General features: G+C 44.3%; 1 protein-coding gene across 1 annotated transcript in view; it reads right to left on the bottom strand.

Annotated features, from left to right (window-relative positions):
* Positions 1-1,228: 1,228 nt before the first annotated feature.
* The window catches only part of KLHL6 (kelch like family member 6), a 54,883-nt gene continuing 37,930 nt past the window's right edge, over positions 1,229-18,181 (bottom strand). The window contains exons 3-7 of the mRNA XM_058556259.1: positions 17,171-17,620; positions 10,054-10,291; positions 5,396-5,598; positions 3,683-3,896; positions 1,229-2,077 (exon numbers count right to left, since the gene is read on the bottom strand). Of these exons, the coding sequence (XP_058412242.1) occupies positions 1,776-2,077; positions 3,683-3,896; positions 5,396-5,598; positions 10,054-10,291; positions 17,171-17,620 (1,407 nt within the window). The 3' untranslated portion in view covers positions 1,229-1,775. The remainder of the gene's footprint in view (positions 2,078-3,682; positions 3,897-5,395; positions 5,599-10,053; positions 10,292-17,170; positions 17,621-18,181) is intronic.

The following is an 18,181-nucleotide window of genomic DNA, read 5'->3' as shown; positions in this document are numbered from 1 at the left end:
TTGAATAGTGGCCTATTTACCTGTTTACTGAGTGTCTTCAGGGTGGGGAATTGTCTTATTCATTGGTGTCTCCAAGTCTTGCCCAACATAAAGAACTCCTTGGATGTTTGCTGAACTGAACTAGATTAAATTGTTTCAGTTGAGAGCTTTGTTAAGGTCATTAGTGCTCATGAGTAAGTGATGCATGTGTTCTAAATTTCCGCAAATATGTTTGTATTTTCCCATCTTACTTTTCATAGGAGGGAGCTGACCTGTCACACCTGACCCTGAGGCACAGAGCTTTTCACACACCAACATGCATTTATATTTATCCTCAATGATCTAAGTATCAACAGAAACCTCACTTATAATTTTCCAAGTCTTTTTAAATCTGCTTTGAACATTAGCTTCTCCTAACCATAATTTTCTATGAAAATTAAATTCACTATCAACTCTAATACCTCTAACTTCCCAAACCACTGAGAAGTGCAAGCACAATATGCCACATCTAACACAAAATAAAACTCTATGAAGAGATTTGAAATCATATGATGAAAATAAAGCACATTGGGTAATGCAGTTACTATGTTGTTACCATTGTTGTTGCTTTTTAAATACAGCATGTGAAAGAGGATCTCTTAATCTGTTTCCCCAACTTGGGGATTAGAATGAATTTCCAGTGAGCTCATTGGAAAGCTCTATCACTTAGAGTGAAGGACAGACTCTGTTCTTTGAGTCAAAATTGTGTCAAGCTGATCCAAAAACCAAATAGAAAGTCTTAAAAGGATCTTGAAAACTAAGTTTCCAGGAGGGTAGAGTCTCAGGGACATGGACCCAAATCACTGTCTAAAAAGTAGAATGTATACTGTCAAGAAGAGTCAGCCATTCTGCAGAGGCCAGCAGTGTAAGGATGTTTACATTTTTAAAAAACAATATTCTGAGTCTCTGCAAACCTCTTTTCTACATTGCAATACAACTGTTGGACATTAAGACACTGGCCTGCGCTGAAGGTACAATTCTGTCTGGCAATAACAGTTCTAGTCCAAGATGAGCCTCCTGTGATCATAAAAAATAGGGGCTTTTGAGGGGAGGGCAGCAGTCTTTTATCTCTTTCAAAGCAAACAGGCCCTCCCAGACCCACCTCCCCGAACCTGTCCGATGGAAGAAGCTATGAGATGCTCCTGACAAGGATCCCAAGGCTCTAACACCAAGGATTCCATATGGTTTAAATATAAGGAAAAACAAAAAGAAAAGAAAAAAGAAACACCTTTATTTCCCTGCCTTGCTGAGTGAATCCTTCAGCAAACTTGTCAGAGCAAAAAATGAGCCGATTTTGTTTTGCTTCTTCCTGCTCTGATATAGGCAGCTTGGCAGAAAGTTCACTGACTTTGAAATGGAAAGACCTGAGTTTTAGCCTCTCTGAAACTCAGTTTCCTCACCTGTAAAACAGGAGTGATGACATCCAATCACCAGGTCATTGTGATGGCTAAATGAACTGATACACAGAAGTGCCTGGCGCTGAACCTGGCATGGGGCAGGTATGTCCTGAATGTTCAATATTACTCTTCTTCCCTCCTGAGGTAGGTCATGCAAACATTCCTGGCTAGTCTCAAGTGTCCCAAAAGTGTGACTTCCAAGGAGCCCCCATGGGGAGCCGCGGGGAGCCCCTGATATATGGCCTAAAACTCAAGCCTTGCCCACTGTCTGTCTGAAGTGGGATGGAGGTGGGTGAGAGGTGAGGAGGAGGGTCTCCGGGGCACTGTCCTGCTCCCCACGTGGTCCTCCTGCCTCTGCAGTCAGACAGACACCGCTCCTGGCACGATCCTCCGGATGTGGGTGTACGACTTCCTGATGGTGACGCTGCCGTGGTGCGACACCCCCCGGGGCAGGACGCACTCCTCTGTCAGTTTCTGGGCCTCGGGGTCCCAGCACAGCACGGTGGCGATGACCTCGTTCTTCTCGTCGCGTCCCCCGGTGATGTAGAGGCGGTTGTTGCAGGGCGCGATGCCGCAGCTGGCCCTCTCATGGCTGAGCTGGGTCACCAGGCACCAGCTGTCCTCCAGAGGGCTGTAGGCGTACAGCGCTCTCATGGCCCCACCTGAAGAGGAAGGGAAACACGGTGGGCATCTATTTTTCTGGTTTTCTTCCCCTTTAACCACTAAAATTCTACTTCTGGTTAGGTCAAGTCTACCATCCTGGCAAGAGAAAGAGCTCTCTGGAAAGCCTGAGAGGATCACTGGAGACACTTCACAATGCCCTTTAAATTCTGCAGCCAGGTGCCAATCAAGTTCTAAAGGACACCTGGCGTACCACAGCTGCCAAAATGTCCCAGAAGACTGCTGCCCGGAAGAAATCCCACCTGGTACATCAGTAGACTCTGCTCATAATCCCAGCTCTGCCGCTTTTTGATCTGTAACCATGAGCACCAAGACCATGGCAGTTATAAGACTCAGAAGGACCATGTGCAGAAAGCACCTAACAGAAGGCCTGGGACATAGAAGCCGTCAACGCATGGCAGTGACTAGAAGCAGTGGCATCTCTTTGTAGACTGAGTATGACCTGTGACACCAGCCCAAGTTACCTATCTTGAGATTAGAACCTTGAAGCAGAGTCATGAAGCTGACCATAAACACACATGACACCCGATGCAAGGGAGAGAAGGGGTTTTTCCTTAATCTGTTCCTGTATTTTGCCTCCAGGAATCCTTCTCTGATTAGCTCTTATTTGCCGAAGTTCTTTATTTTCGGCATTTCCCTAACCCTGGCTGTGCATTAAAAACACCTTGTACCGTTGGCAACATCCTCTTTCCCATTCTGATTTCATTGGTCTGAAGTGAGGCCCAGCTACCCATATTTTTCTAAAAAGCTCCCTAGGTGATTCTAAGGTGTAGTCAAGATTGAGATCCATTGCATGCCAACTGTGGTCTAGCCAGCCAGGCCTTCCTTCTGGCTAAAGGCAATTTTTCAGAGCCCCCAAAGCAAGGAGGGAGAGCAAAATTCCCATGAACACAAAATAAATAATGATAGCTGCCTTTTTTTTTTTCGTGAGGAAGATCAGCCCTGAGCTAATGTCCATGCCAATCCTCCTCTTTTTGCTGAGGAAGACCAGCTCTGAGCTAACATCTATTGCCAACCCTCCTCCTTTTTTTTTCCCCCTTTTTCTCCCCAAAGCCCCAGTAGATAGTTGTATGTCATAGTTGCACATCCTTCTAGTTGCTGTATGTGGGACGCGGCCTCAGCATGGCCGGACAAGCGGTGCGCCGGTGCGAGCCCAGGATCCGAACCTGGGCCGCCAGTAGCGGAGCGCGTGCACTTAACTGCTAAGCCACGGGGCCGGCTCCTGATAGCTGCCATTTATTGGGCACTTATTATACTGTGCACATTTCAATTTCTGTACATTTGCTAGTGCTTACAACACAACTTTGTTCCTACAGCAACTTCTGGCTCCTCTTCTGGGCCCCAGTGTCCGTCTGCTTTGTATGTCTCCTAAATGTGGGCTGATTCTGCCTCCAGGACTGCAAAGGGAAAGTTCACCAAAGCCCATCCCATCTTCTCTTCCTTTTCAACCCCACCCACATCACCCAGGAATTCGTGAGTTCCCAGGAGGGCCTTGTCTGCTCTACCTGCATGGCTGCATGGCTGCATGGCTGCATGGCTGCATGGGTGGGCGACCTGAGATAATAAGAAGCCATTCACTCACTTACCAACAACATAGATATGGTCCCGGAAACTCACTGCATTGATGCATTTAGCCTCCACCGGCATGGGTGACTTTAAATTCCACTTATTGGTTGAAGGGTCATAACACTGAGTCTTGTCTGTGGCCAGTTTCCCATTGGGCCCTCCTCCAATCACATAGAGCTTCTTCTTATGGCTGGTGGCTGCGAAGGAACTGACATGGACAAGGAGGGGTGCAGCCTGCAGAGGCACAGGACACCAGGAGAAGCTGTCAGTCACACTGCCCAGATTGCTTCGGTGGCTCACAGGACATAGGCTAGGAGCCAGGCGACACAAGCCTGGGCATCCTTTGCCTGCAGTCACAAGGCCTGTAGGCTTGACTCCTCTTGAGAGCCACAGAGGATCAAAGCACACATTTCCCACCCTCCCTCCAGGCTCCAGACAGGCTAGGGCAGGCTGTGTGTTGGATGTTTCCAGCCTGTTTCTCACAGAGTCCAGATGAAACCAGCCAATGTTGGAGGAAAATGCTTTCTCAAACAGTTATTTTCATATTCATTCATGTGTTCATTCATTAGAAAATATTTACTGAGTGCCTACATTGTCCTTGGTGCTTACGTCCAGGAAGAAAAGCTGGTATAAGAGTTTCAGGTGGCCACGTGTAAGCAGACTCTCCCACTCTGGGGCAACATGCAGATTTAGGGATTAAGCCAGACTCGTGCTTCCACTCTGTGAACCCCAAGGCACTAAAGGGGACTTCCAAGAACCTCTTGCCCATTGACATGACCCTCTTGGGTCATGGAGCAACTCTGTGATGGGACTTGATGAATTGAGAAGACCTTGGGCACACCTCTATAAATGTCAAGGGCTCCCTATATAGCACTTTTCAGGTTGACAGGTCTTGGCCGGATGCCATGATGACCTGGCTACCTCTGCTTGTGCCCACGATGACCATGTTTTACACCACCCAAAGCTGGAACATGCTCTGACATATGATCTGATAAGGAGAAAGAAAATTTGAAATGGGGACTAACCTGGAAATACAGGAAGTGAGATCACATTATCTTTTTTTTTATTGTGGTAAGGACACTCAACATGCAATCTACCCTCTTAACAAATGTTCAAGTGTACAATACAGTATTGTTCTCTATAGGCACAATGTTGTGCAGCAGATCTCCAGAGCTTATTCATCCTGCACAATTGAAACATTGTGTGCACTGATGAGCAACACTTTACCTTTTCCTGAGTATGATATATATCTGAGGTTGCATTGCTAAAATCTTGCAGGCAGACATGTAAATCGTTCATCATTATGGGCAGATAAATAAGGGCTGACTTCTAAACACTACCAGATTACTCCGGGTTCAACGAACAGTGTGCTATAGGGACCCCTGTGTGTCTGGTGTGGAGCAGACAAGGGCAGACACCATCTGAGGAGACACAGACTCCGGGCCAAGACATGCACCAGTGTTAGGACCAAGCCTCCCCTCCACATCTGGGGTTCTGGCCAGGATAGAACAGGTGCCCATAGAGCTTCCCCATCTGGAAGGAAGTCGTTTCTGTGACCTGATCAGCAATGCTGAAACAATGGCTCCTATGAGGAGGGAAGCTCAGAGCCACCAAATATGTTCTCAACGGGAGCAGGGAGAGAGAAAGCCACATATCTACATCAGGATATACCTTTTTTTGAAGCTTTAAAATAATAATACAAAGGGAGTTAATCATAGAAAAATTTCCTATACCTCTGACCAGCAGTTGTGGAAGGGGTCGTAGGTCTCCACATTGTTGATCCTCTGCAAACCATCGAAACCTCCGATCACATAGACCTTGCCACCCAACACCACCATCTTATGCCTCCAGCGACCTATGTTCAAATACTCAATTTGAATCCATTTATTGATCGAAGAATTATATTTCCAAACATCGTGCTGTGTTTCTTTGCCACCTAGAAGAGATACAGAGCATTTAAGTAACCACCAGATGTGTCAGAAATACAGCTTCTCCCATAATTTTCTACAAGTCCATAAGTGCTAAATCCCCGGGCCAGCCCCACTAAGGGCATACCAAAGAAATCCTGAAGATGTGTGTGGTCTGGTTGGGGAAGCAGAGCCAACGCAGAGAACGGGGAGCGACAGTGTAAGGCTGGGATGAATCATGCGCCAGACTGTGTCACGTGTCACCTCCATGCCGTGAGAGTTCAGAGAAGAGGTGGGCTTCAGGGCGGTGGCACCCAAGTCCACCTGGGCAGGTGGAGCCAGCAGGAGCCTAGACTCAGTGTTCGTGCAGGTGAGGGGCAGGACAGGTAGGGTTGCACCATTTCGGGCAAGGATAGATGGGCCTTGACCAGCAGGCGAATTAGAAAGCAGCTTAAGGTCTGTTGCTATTTATTTAAACAAACAAAAATATACACCTGGAAAAATCACCAAGGAATCTTACAAAATTCTCTTGGTTCCTATCTCTGATCTATATAAAAAATATAAGTGGGGTTTGTCCTATTTTTTAATAATTTTTATTAGATCGTTAGAGAATGAGCTGGTAAATAATTTTTTCAAGACAATTCTCTTGAATAAACAAAAAATGGATAATTCAGTTAGGGAGAGAAACCAAGACAAAGGAGGACTGACTTTTTTGGTGACTTGAATGAAGTATTGTAACGGCTTTGTGTTTCCATGTCCCCATCAGCACAGAGTACCACCAACTACCTAAAGCAAAAGATGTACTTTTCAGACTTATAAATGTGCACTGGTGCGGCAATGAATATCACTGATGATACTCTGTGTCACGGGTAAGTGTTTCTCGAGAGGGGAGCCCAGAAGTGGGATTCTTGTGTCAAGGGCGGGCTCACCTTGAATTTTTATAGGTGCTGCCAAAGAGCTCTCCAAAGCTGTCCTCGCTCACCTTTCCCATAACCCACCCACAGCGTTAGGAGGGTGTGTTTGGTTTGTTTTGTTTTACAGCCTGATGGAGAAAAACGATGTCACTGTTTGGTTTCCCCTGGCTGCTGGGGATGCTGAGCTCCTTCCTCTTCCATGAATTTTTTGTTCATATAGTTTAACCGTTTTTCTCTTTGGGTTGTGTACCTTTTTGAGGTCTTTATTTATTCAAAACCCTGTGATAAACACCTCATCTAGGTAGTGTCAAAAATTATAAAATAACTATAAACTTTCAAAGAAATGCATGCAAACTTTATTAAAAAGAAAAAAAAAACCCCTACGATTTTTACTTCAGGACATAAAAGAAGACCTGATTAACTGGCCAGGTGTATTGTGTACATTGATGAGAAGACATATAATTGCAAAGATGTCAACCCTCCACAGGTTAATCTAGATATTCAGTGCCCTCAGGACTATTCAGGGAACTTGAAAAGCTCATTCTAGATTTCATTTGGAAGAGTAAATTTGGAAAACTTTCTAAGAAACTTTTGAAAAGGAAGAATGAATAAGGATGCTTTCCCTAGCAAATATCAAAGTATACTAAAATGCCATGATAATAAAAACAATGTGGTACTAGCATAAGACTAGACAAATCAATCAATTAAAAACAGTTAAGAATACAGAAACAAGCCAAAAGATATAGAGATTATTAAATAAGTGGTATTAGAACAATTGGCTATTTATTTAGAGAAAAATTGTTACATCCACATTTCACATTACACTTAAAATAAAATTCAAGGGGCCAGCCCGGTGGCGTAGCGGTTAAGTACGCGCGCTCCACTTTGGCAGCCCGAGGGTTCGCAGGTTTGGATCGGGGGCGCGCACCAATGCACCACTTGTCAAGCCATGCTGTGGCAGCGTCCCATATAAAGTAGAGGAAGATGGGCAAAGATGTTAGCCCAGGTCCAATCTTCCTCAGCAAAAAGGGGAGGATTGGCATCGGATGTTAGCTTAGGGCTGATCTTCCTCACAAAAAATAAATAAATAAAAAAAAATAAAATTCAAAAGTAAATTCTATAAAAGTAACTGGAGAATATATAGGAGAAGATATTAATGATCTTGGGGTAGGGGGCTTTCTAAGCATGACATAAAACCCAGAATCATATAGGAGAGAAAGTTACTGTATAAAATATAAATTAAAGTTAAAAGACATCCGCAGTCTGGGAGAAAATATTTGCAATACAAATAGCAATAAATATATAACAAGAACTCCAAAAAATTAATAAGAAAAAGACAAACAACCAATAGAAAAACAAAGGGTAAGAACAGATCATTTTTTAAAATAAATACATTTAGCTAATAAACATACGAAAATATGCTCAACCTTATTAATGATCCAAGAGAATAAATTTAAACATTGTAGTCTATTAAAAATGTAATTGAATGATAGTAAAAAATGTTCTCAAGGATGTAGAAAATGGACATTGTCACTCATAACTGGTTGAACTGTAAATTATTACAACATTTCTGGAGGACAGTTAAGCAATATCTACAAAAATTCTAAATTCACACATCTTATGACCACTTCTAGGAATCTCTCCATACAGCAGCACAAGTTCATAAATATATGTGTTTAAGAATGCTTATTGCAATATTTTTTTCACTAGGAAAAAAAAAGCTGAAAAAAATTATGGTTTATCCATACAATAGACAGTCTGCAGCTGGTAAAAAGAATAAGAATACTGATAATCTCGATAATAATAATGATGGCTAACACTATTGAGCTCTCACCATGTGCTGGGGATTGTACCATGCTTACATGTATTAGATCACTTATTACATATGATAGATCCATTATACCGACATGTAATGATGTCCAGAATGGGCTGTTAATTGAAGCACAAGTTTCTGTGACTCGTGTATAACAAGCGTGCTTTCATGTATTGCTTGTATAATTTTTAAAAAGACAACCTCAAATTGAAGACATGGGAAGGACAAGTTGTAGAATAACGTGTAGTGTAGGTGGCAGACTGACTATGATTACCAAGCCTGTGTTTTCCTCCTGCATTTCCCAGCCCACCTGCATAGGGGTTGGGGGCACATGGAGGGGCTAGTTCTTGCCAATGGAATGTGAGCAGAACTGGTGCCTCACGTCCAGGCTGAGGCTGTTAGGAGTAGGTGTACCTTCTCAACTCGTTCAGTTTCTCCCTCTTCCTAAAATTTATCAACCTTGAAGTCCACGTGTGGAAAACAGTAGCATCACAGCATGGAAGGAGCCTAGGTCCCTGAATGACTGAGTGGAGCAGATCCACTCCCCCAACCCCCACATACTATTGTGGTGATTTATGGTTTGTTACAGCAGCTAGCATTACTTACTCCAAGACAATATAAAACAATTTTTGTGAAAAAAATTAAAACATATAGGATTGTAATGACACAGAGAAACTGCCATGTTTTACTTTATACTCTGTATTGTTTAGCTCTTCTACAACAATTAAAAATATTTTCTACAAGATGAAAGAAAGCTATAACCTAATATTCAGTATTAATATATCCAAAGAACTGATCTGCCCTTGATTTTGGAGGAACCCAGCTCCAGGAGGCAACTCTTTCCCAAACAAGTACAGGTTAGAGAAAAGCCTCCAAGAGTGGGGAAGCAATGCTTGTCTCCTCCCCTGGGGTCCCGAGAAGACCTAAGTGGCTTTCAATGTCATGGGAGAACATGGGACTTGGTGAACCTAAGTTGGAATCCTGCCTGACATTTACCAGTGTGTGACCTTAGGTATGTTTCATAACCTTTCTGAGCCCTAGTTTTCTCCATTTGTAACCTGGAAATTAAAATCGTCTACCTTATAGAGCTGATATTTGAGGCAAATGATTACATGCTACCAAAGTGTAAATTCATTCACTATGCTGTAAAGTTGGTAGACAGTATGTCATTTAGTAAATACTTATTGAGCATTTCCTATGTAGCCAGGCCCAGTGCCAGGTACTGGGCATGCAGTGTTGATTCTCACGGAATTTAAGGACTAATGGGAGACGGGCATGAAGTGATAGTAAATAACTAAGCAAACAACTTACCAGCAGGAAATGAAAATGCACTGGGTGCTACTGGAATGTCTAAAAGTATGACCTAATAAACTTGAAGGGAGGGGTCAGGTTGGGGGAAGAGTAGAAGTTTTTATTCATTACTGTATTTCCAATGCCTGGCTCCACGTCCTATGCCTGCAGTAGATGCTGAATCAACTCTAGTATCATGTTCTTCCCTCCTTTTCCATGAAGGACGGGACCTGTCTGCCTGCTCCCCCAGATCCTAATACCATACTGCACCCAGGTTAGCGTTCATTAAGTAATAATGCGCTTTCCAAGATAAGACCAGCTGAGTTCCTGGTTTCCATATCCTGACCCAGTCAGAGCTAGATATTGCCATTCATAGTAATTCTTCTAGCATGGCTGCCTGGCTCTCCCTCAGGAAAACACGCAGTGCCGTTGGGGGCTTGCTTTGGCATCCCATGGCTCCTGCTTACCTGAGATGTAGACCTCATTTTTTAATGTCACGCATGCAAACTCCACCCACTTCTTATTCTCACTCTCCAGTTCATGCTCCGTCATCGGGAGCTTGGCCACCTCCAGGCGGCTGCGCCTCAGGGGGTCCAGGCAGGTTACCTCCGCCACAAACCGTTCATCCTTTGTGCAGCCGCCAATGATCATGAACACCTCAGACTGGAATTCATGCATCCTGGGCTTGGTACGCTCCGAAATGATCTGGAAAACCAATGGAAGGACATAAAGACAGAATGACACAGCAGTTCAGAGCTCAGGCTATGGAGCCAGACGAGCAGGGCACATTTCCCAGCTCTGCCACTGTATGACCATGTGACTTCACCTCCTTGAGCCTCAGTTTCATCATCTGTAGAATGGGAATTTTAGTGGTAACTGTGTCATAGGTTTATTGTGAGGATTAAATGAGGTAATATACTTGGTGTGCTTGGCCCAGGGCCTGGTGTATAACAGGTACTCAATATAGGTTATCTGTTGTTGATTTTGGTGCTTTTTAAGAAGTTCGGGTCTGTTTACCATCAAACACACTTCCTGCCCCTTCTCTCTTGCCTGGTGTGGAGCCTTGAATCCTGGCCATTTCTGGCCACTTTCCACTACCCCCTGGTTTCAATTTCTTGATGATATCCCAGAATTTGCTAGCTATCAGACTTCTTCTGGAAGAGAAGTCTTGACAGTGGGCACATGAAAGCAGTCAGAGACTTAGCAGAAAAGAACCAAAAGGGAGCAGGGTGTGGCCAGAGAGGTTGAGGGACTGGGTCCCAACCTCAAGCATACGAACCTTCACAGCCTTGAAAAAGCAAAGAAATCCACACCTGGGTATTTGAACGCAGCTGAAAGAGCAGACGTTTAGAGTCAAATACATCAGAGTTTGATCCTGGTGCCACCACCTACAGTCACGTGACCTTGGAGGAGTGACACAATCTCTATAAATGCCTGTAATCATTTCTATGCCATCAGGTCATTGTGAGCATTCATGAGGTTATGATGTAGAGGGATGAGCAGAGCACCTGGCACATGCATGACCCTCAACAGATAGTCATGGCAGGAGGAGCAGTCATGCTCATACTGACATCATTAGGGAAAAGGGAGAGCTGCCCTCCTCCTGGTTTCATCCCTCCCCTGAGCTTGATGGGGAAGGTTCTGCAGGTGTGCTGCTGGGAGACAGAGGTAGCATCCATTTCCCAGATGGCCAAAACAGCTACTTTTTCCTGCAAGGTTAGGCTGACCTAACACAGACTATGGATCTTCCATCTTGCCCACAGATGGTGACAAACAGGTTGCAGTAGCAAAGACTGTGCCCTTACGTGGTGAATCCAGTCAATGGTCACATGTAATCAGACCAGCCAACACCCAACCTCTACTTTCCCATAAGAGACTTTGTTTTTCTGTGCCAAAGAGTCGGATACAGTAAATTTTGCATCATCAGTTCTTGAGGCTGGACCATGGCCATAAAATCTGTGGCAGGGCTCTCCTTTGTGGGTCAACAGAAACGAGTGGGGATGTGCGGGGCAAAGGGCTGAGCCTGAGGGCATTGACAGTAGAAAGGCCACCTGGGATAAGGATGGGAGGGGTGGTCCCGGGAACTTGGAGGCACTGTGAGAATACCAAGCTGGCAGGAGAGAATCTGAGCAATGAATTGACACCAAAGACAAACTTTGCCACTCTGCCATTTTCCCTCCACCTACTAGCCCTGGTTCTTGCCCCTAAACCTCCCCTCCCCACAGCTGAAGTGCAACCTCCAGCACTGATCTGGTCCTCTTTCAGGGAGAATTTAGGGCTTATAGGGCGATGCTTAGAGAACAGCACTAGCCTCCCAGAATTGGTTCCCCTGTGACCCTCACTCCAGTTCCGAGGGCCAGGCCTCAGCCTCTGCTCTGAAGCCCCCATCTTATTCATGGTGCCTGCTCTCTTGCCTCAAGAGCCTGCTGGCTAGTAGGGGAGTGGACTTACTAGCTCCTAGTAAGATCACTAGCTCGTGATCGTACTCCTAGCTCCCAGGACTGGCATCCTGTTCCTAAGTCCTGGCCTGTGGAAGACTCTGCTCCCGCTGACTCCCTCGACTCCCAAATGCCGAAATCACTGTGTTCCTGCCTGCTGGCTGGATCTCCCCATAGTATCTGTCCTCAGTTTCCCACACCATCTCCCATCCACTTACCCTTCAAGCTATTTGGCATTATTTGCAATGTCACTTTGTCTTTTTCTCCAGGAAGCCATTCTTGACTTTCCATACATGTTCCCACAGTCCTGGATTTCCCCATCACAGCACTTTTCATACTCCACTATAATTTACTACAAGGTCCCTGATGGCAGGAACAGCCCTTTTTATCCAATTTATCCTCAGCACCAAGAATAGTGCCTGGAGCTCGTGGGTTTCTATAAATGTGGGTTAGTTGAATGAATGGGTTATTCAACTAACCCAAATAACTTGTGGGTTAGTTGAATGAATGAAAGAATGAATGGGCAAGCTGGGTAATCCAAGACCCGATACAGATTTTTTTCCAGTCTAGATCATTGTGGTAACCAGCTTCCACAATGGCCGCCAGTAATCTCCACCTCTGGGTATTTACATCTTATGTCGTTCCCTCCACATTGTTCCAGGATTGGTCTCTATGCCAATAGACTACAGCAAAAGTGATGGTATATCACTTCTGAAATTAGGTTACAGAGGCACTACAGCTTCCGTCTTGATTGCTGTCTCAGTCTTTCCCGGGTCATTTGCTGTGGGGGAAGCCAGCTGCTATGGAGAGGCCCAAGGGGCAAGAAATGAGGCTTCCAGCCAACAGCCAGCAAGGAACCGACACTTGTCAACAATCCTGTAAGTGAGCTTGGAAGTGGATCCTCCAGCCCCATTTGAGTTTACAGATGACCATAGCCCCAGCCAACAGCTTGACTGCAACGTCAGAAGAGACTCTGAGCCAGAACCACCCAGCTGAATCACTCCTGGATTCCTGACACCTGTGAAATAATAAATGTTTATTGTTTTGAGTTGCTAAGTTTTGGGATAATTTGTTACACAGCAATAGATAATTAATACAATCATCTAGTTGATGGGATTGGCTGGGTATTGAGACCTGCCATGTAACTCAGCACCACAGAACTGCCAAGTGGTGGCACTATTACCAAATTGCAAGTTCAGCTACATTCGGCAAGATATTAACCACAAAGGCATGACAAATGCCAATCTGATGTACAAGTTTGTTGCAGACACACGGAAGTGCTTGCCAATGATACGCATGCAATGATCAGGCTTAACCAGTTTATTTTCAGATTGTTAAAAATAGAGCAAACAGTTGCGCCTTACTGACGCCTCATTGTCCACAGAGACTATATGAGGCGACCTAACAGAAGGGACCGTGTTGCTTCAACAAAGCTGTCCTCAGGGGTGAGCCTCTGCCCACTCTGTCCTCAGGAGTGAGACTCCCCCAACACCACACATGGCAGAGCAGCCTTTGGTATAGATCAAGTTGGCCCCTGGAAACTTAGGAGGCAATGAAATGAAGGGGCAACTTCCTGTGCCCCAAAAGACCCCTCGTAATAAAGGAACCAGATACTACTCCTAAATCAAATGTAAGTTGACATTGGCTTTTAGGATTCTAAAATTTCCTACTGTCACCACCTCCAGGAGCTTAGAGGAGGGACAAGGTTAAAAGGGAGACATAATGATAGGACAAGAAGGAGTAAAGATTGGGAAAGGAAGGTTAAGAGGGCAAATGTGTTCAGAGTATCGTCTAGGCTCATACCACTGTCATCAGGAAGAAACTCGAGACCATTCAAGCAGCGAGAAGACAGGGAGTTTCAGGGAATCAACTGACAATGAGACCCCGATTCAGAGATCACAGCACTTGGCTGGTTCAGTTACCCAGACTGTAAAATGGGAATGAGAAAGTGCCCTGAGCAGGATTTGGGACAATAAGGCAGCAAAAGCCTAGGACACAGTGAAAAGAGAGATTGTAGCCTCAGAGAGAATATGCTGACCGTCGGAGATAGGACACCATACAGGAACTGAGTGAGGAGAAGAACAGTCTTCATTTGTGGGGCCCATACCGCGTGCCAGACACTGTGCTAAACACATCTCATTCATTATCTTATTGAATTCTCAGAACAATTCTATCAGTTGGTAGGTATTATTAGCCCCAAGTTACAGGTCAGGATTGAGCCCTAGAGCAGATCAGTAGCCTGCCCAAGGTCACACTGTAGGTAAATTGTGCAGTCAAGATTAAAGCCTGGATCTGCCTGACTGCAAGCCCAAGTTCCTGACACTGGAGACTTTTCCAGAGATCAGAATTCTCTCTCCTCCTAAATCCCAAGTTTATAATCCCACTCCCCACTCCCTACCCCATTACAAATACAAAAGACAGAGCAGATATTTCATAGCAGCAATTTTGCAGAAGGCATAGTAGAGATATTTTATATCAGAGGAAAGCTTTTATCACCTGCATTACAGGGACTTAGGAAATGGGAAGCAGAAACAAAAATAGCCAGAATGTTGGAAGTATATATAGTTAATCAAGACTCTGTACTTTAAATGCTGAGCAGAGAGCAGTTGCAGAGACTGATACCTGTCTTCAAGTATATGAGGGCTTTGATTCCCAGTGCTGAGCCACCTGCTAGTGATGCACATATCCAGCATGGGATAGGACCCATGTAGTTGCCTGGACTTCCTCCATCAGTCTACTCATCACCCTTCATTTGCTTAGTGTCCTGTCTTCTCTGACAGACCATAAGTTTAGTAAGGCAGAGACTGTTTTGGTAGTACCTAGTGGCATATCTGGCATATAGTTGGTGTTCAGGATTTATTTGTGAAAAATGAAAGCATAGCATATTAAAATATATGAGATGCTGTTAAAATAGTACTTAGGGGAAAATTTATAGCATTAATGACAATATTAGAAAAAAAGAAAGGTCTCAAATCAGTGAACTCTGCTTCCACCTTAAGAAACTAGAAAAGAAGAGAAAATTAAAGCCAAAGTAAGCAGAAGAAAGGAAATAATCAAGATCAGAGTAGAAACAAATGAAATAGAAAATATAAAAACAATAGAGAAAATAAAATGAAACCAGAAGCTGGTTCTTTGAGAAAAACAGTAAAATTGATAAACCTCTAACCAGACTGATCAGGAATAAAAGAAGAAGACACAAATTACCAATATCTGGAATAAGAGATGTGACATCACTGCAGATTCTACAGATATTAAAAGGATAATAAGGGAATACTGTGAACAACCTTATGCCAATAAATTCAGACACTTCTATGGAATGGGAAAATTCTTTGAAAGACACAAACTACCAAAGCTCATTCTAGAAGAAATAGATAACCTGAATAGCCCTATATCTATTAAAGAAATACAATTCGTAGTTAAAAACTTTCTCTCAAAGAAAACTTTTGGTTCTGATAGCATCATTGATAAAATCTACCAAACATTTAAGGACGTGTTTGCAGAGTGAATGAGTGATGTAGATCTGAGGACAACATAGAACTATAAAAGGACACACAGAGAAAGGAAGAAGCTCTCGAGGGGCCTCAGACAGACAATTTCTGAGCCACTTTTGTCTACTAAGATTTCTACCAATGGCCGAATGAAGAAGGCTTGGTAGCCAAGCCCAGAACTATTGTATAGTGGTATGTATGTGTGGGTGTTCATGTGTACAAACTTACCAAATTGTCCCTATATCATGATTTCATGATTGTTTTGTTCCTCTCCACTAAGCCTATTCTTGTCTTTATAAAGTTCTTTTTTTTTTTTAAGATTTTATTTATTTATTTTCTCCCCAAAGCCCCAGTAGATAGTTGTATGTCATAGTTGCACATCCTTCTAGTTGTTGTATGTGGGATGCGGCCTCAGCATGGCTGGAGAAGCAGTGTGTCGGTGCGCGCCCGGGATCCGAACCCGGGCCGCCAGCAGCAAGAGCGCGTGCACTTAACCGCTAAGCCACGGGGCTGGCCCGTATAAAGTTCTGAATTAAACGCTTCTTCAGGAATTGTTAAGGAGAACCAGGTAGATTCAAAAGACATGTGTATTCACCAACTTGGTACCCATTTATTCGTTTAACAAACATCTACCAATCACTTACTATACACCAGGGACTCTCCTAAGGTCTGGAGATGGAAAGTCCAATAATACAATATTTCCTACCATAACAAGCTTCCAGTGTAGAGATATTTACAGATGAGGAGTTCAATGGTTAACATGCAGCTGTTGGTGCTATGATAGAGCAATGCACCAGGTGCTAAAGAATGAGAGAGGTCTCTGGAGAAGGTGACGTTTGAACTGAGTTTTGAAGCAGGAGCAGAAGTTAACTAAATGAAGAAGAGGAAAAAGGCATTTAAAATAGCACCTGCATTAGCCTGGAGGCTGAAAAAGTACATCCACTTTGGGGAATTACAAGCGGTGCATTGGGACTGTAGCAGGAGAGGTTAGAGATGATGCTGGAGAAGCGGGCAGGAGGTGAGGTATGCGAAGCCAGGCTCTAGGAGCTTAGGCAGGAAGTGTGGGCTTCATCCTGAAAGTGGTGGGGAGCTGGTGAAGAGGATAAGCCCAGGAGCAAAATGATTAGGCTTGAGTTTTAGATCATCTAGTTGGTGAACGAAATTTGGGGAGGCCAGACAGGAGGCAGGAAGGTGAGTTTCGAGGACTTTTCAGAAATTCCGAAAGGAAATAATGAGAGTCTGAACCAAGGTAATGTCAGAGGAGATCCACAAGACTCCAGGTTTCCCCAGAGTAGGCAAACTAGGAAAGCAGCACCCCTGTGGAATGGACGGGAGGGCACATTCCATTTGTGTGTGCATTGCCCCCACCCACCTCCTACCCTTACACAACTGAGGAGAGGAAGGATGTGCCAGGCATGGTGCTGGGTGATTTCCGTATCTCACCTAATCCTCTCAGTAGCTGTCTACGATGTGGTGTCATCCCCATTTTACAGATCAGAAATCCAGGGCTTCTGGAACTGCCTGCCTCAAACTATAAACAGTGTAGCATCTTCTCGATGCCCTGAGAAACTGTAAGCCAGCCTCATCCATATCTCTGTAAGGCCCGCTAACTCCTTTACTTCACTGATTAACTACAACACCTCTCGTCGTCAACTCACCTCATTGCCAGAAAGGTGGTACATCCTGGCTTCCTGGAGCAGTGGGAAGACCTCCGGGCACTGCCTGATGAGAGGATCTGCTTCCACTGTCTCCACGAAGTACCACGGGTCCAGAAGCGGCAGGCGCACATTCTCGAGGACACAGGGGAGCAAGCAGAGTCGTTCCGACTGTTTGTGCCGGACCCAGCTCATCACAGTCTCAAACACCTGTGCCTCCTCCGTCACGTAAAGGTCATCACTCTTCAAGATGTGGTACAGAGTGTCCACAGGGAGTTCAAGGAACTCCTCGGAGTTCAGAATCTGCACGAAGTTTTGGATGATGTAACTTTGAACCTGCTTCTTTAGACTGTCCAAGGAGTGTGTGTCTGCCAGCCTCAGTATTCCAACACAGTTTTCGGGATTCAAGGCTTCTGTGAGGAAGCTGGCACAGGCATCCACCATCCGCAGGAACTAAGAGAACAGAGGGGCAGCAAATCAGGTCAGAAAAGAATTAGTCCACAAGGAGGTTTATCAGTGAGTTGTGTGCAGTAGCAAAAATTTAGCAACAACCCAAGCAACTGACAATAGGGGTCTAGCTGAATAAATGAAAATACATTCATATTTTTGACAGCTCTATAGTCATTAAGAAAACATGTTGTAGAAGAATATTAAATGACATGGAAAATGTTCATAATGTATTGAGCTTAAAAATCTGTTCACTGAATCTGATCAAGCCTCTAGATTTAATCAGCAATTTACAGGAAACAGGGGAAAGAGGAACATGTTAGAGGACCCGTGGGAATGCAATCAGCAAAATCCAGACTGTGGGAAACTCTACAGAACACCCAGTTCTGTTTCTTAACAACCACATCACAAGGGGAAAGAGAGAGAGAGAGAGAAGGGGAGGGAGAGATTTGAGAGACACATCAACCTATTGCAAAGTATGGACCTTTTTTGGATCCCTGATTTAAATGAACTAATTTTAAAAGTCAGAGAAATTTTTACAAAGACTAATAGTTGGGGATAGAAAGC

Source organism: Diceros bicornis, chromosome 15 (genome assembly GCF_020826845.1).
Source record: "Diceros bicornis minor isolate mBicDic1 chromosome 15, mDicBic1.mat.cur, whole genome shotgun sequence".
Classification (NCBI taxonomy): domain Eukaryota; kingdom Metazoa; phylum Chordata; class Mammalia; order Perissodactyla; family Rhinocerotidae; genus Diceros; species Diceros bicornis.
This window is presented reverse-complemented; position numbering and strand designations above follow the sequence as displayed.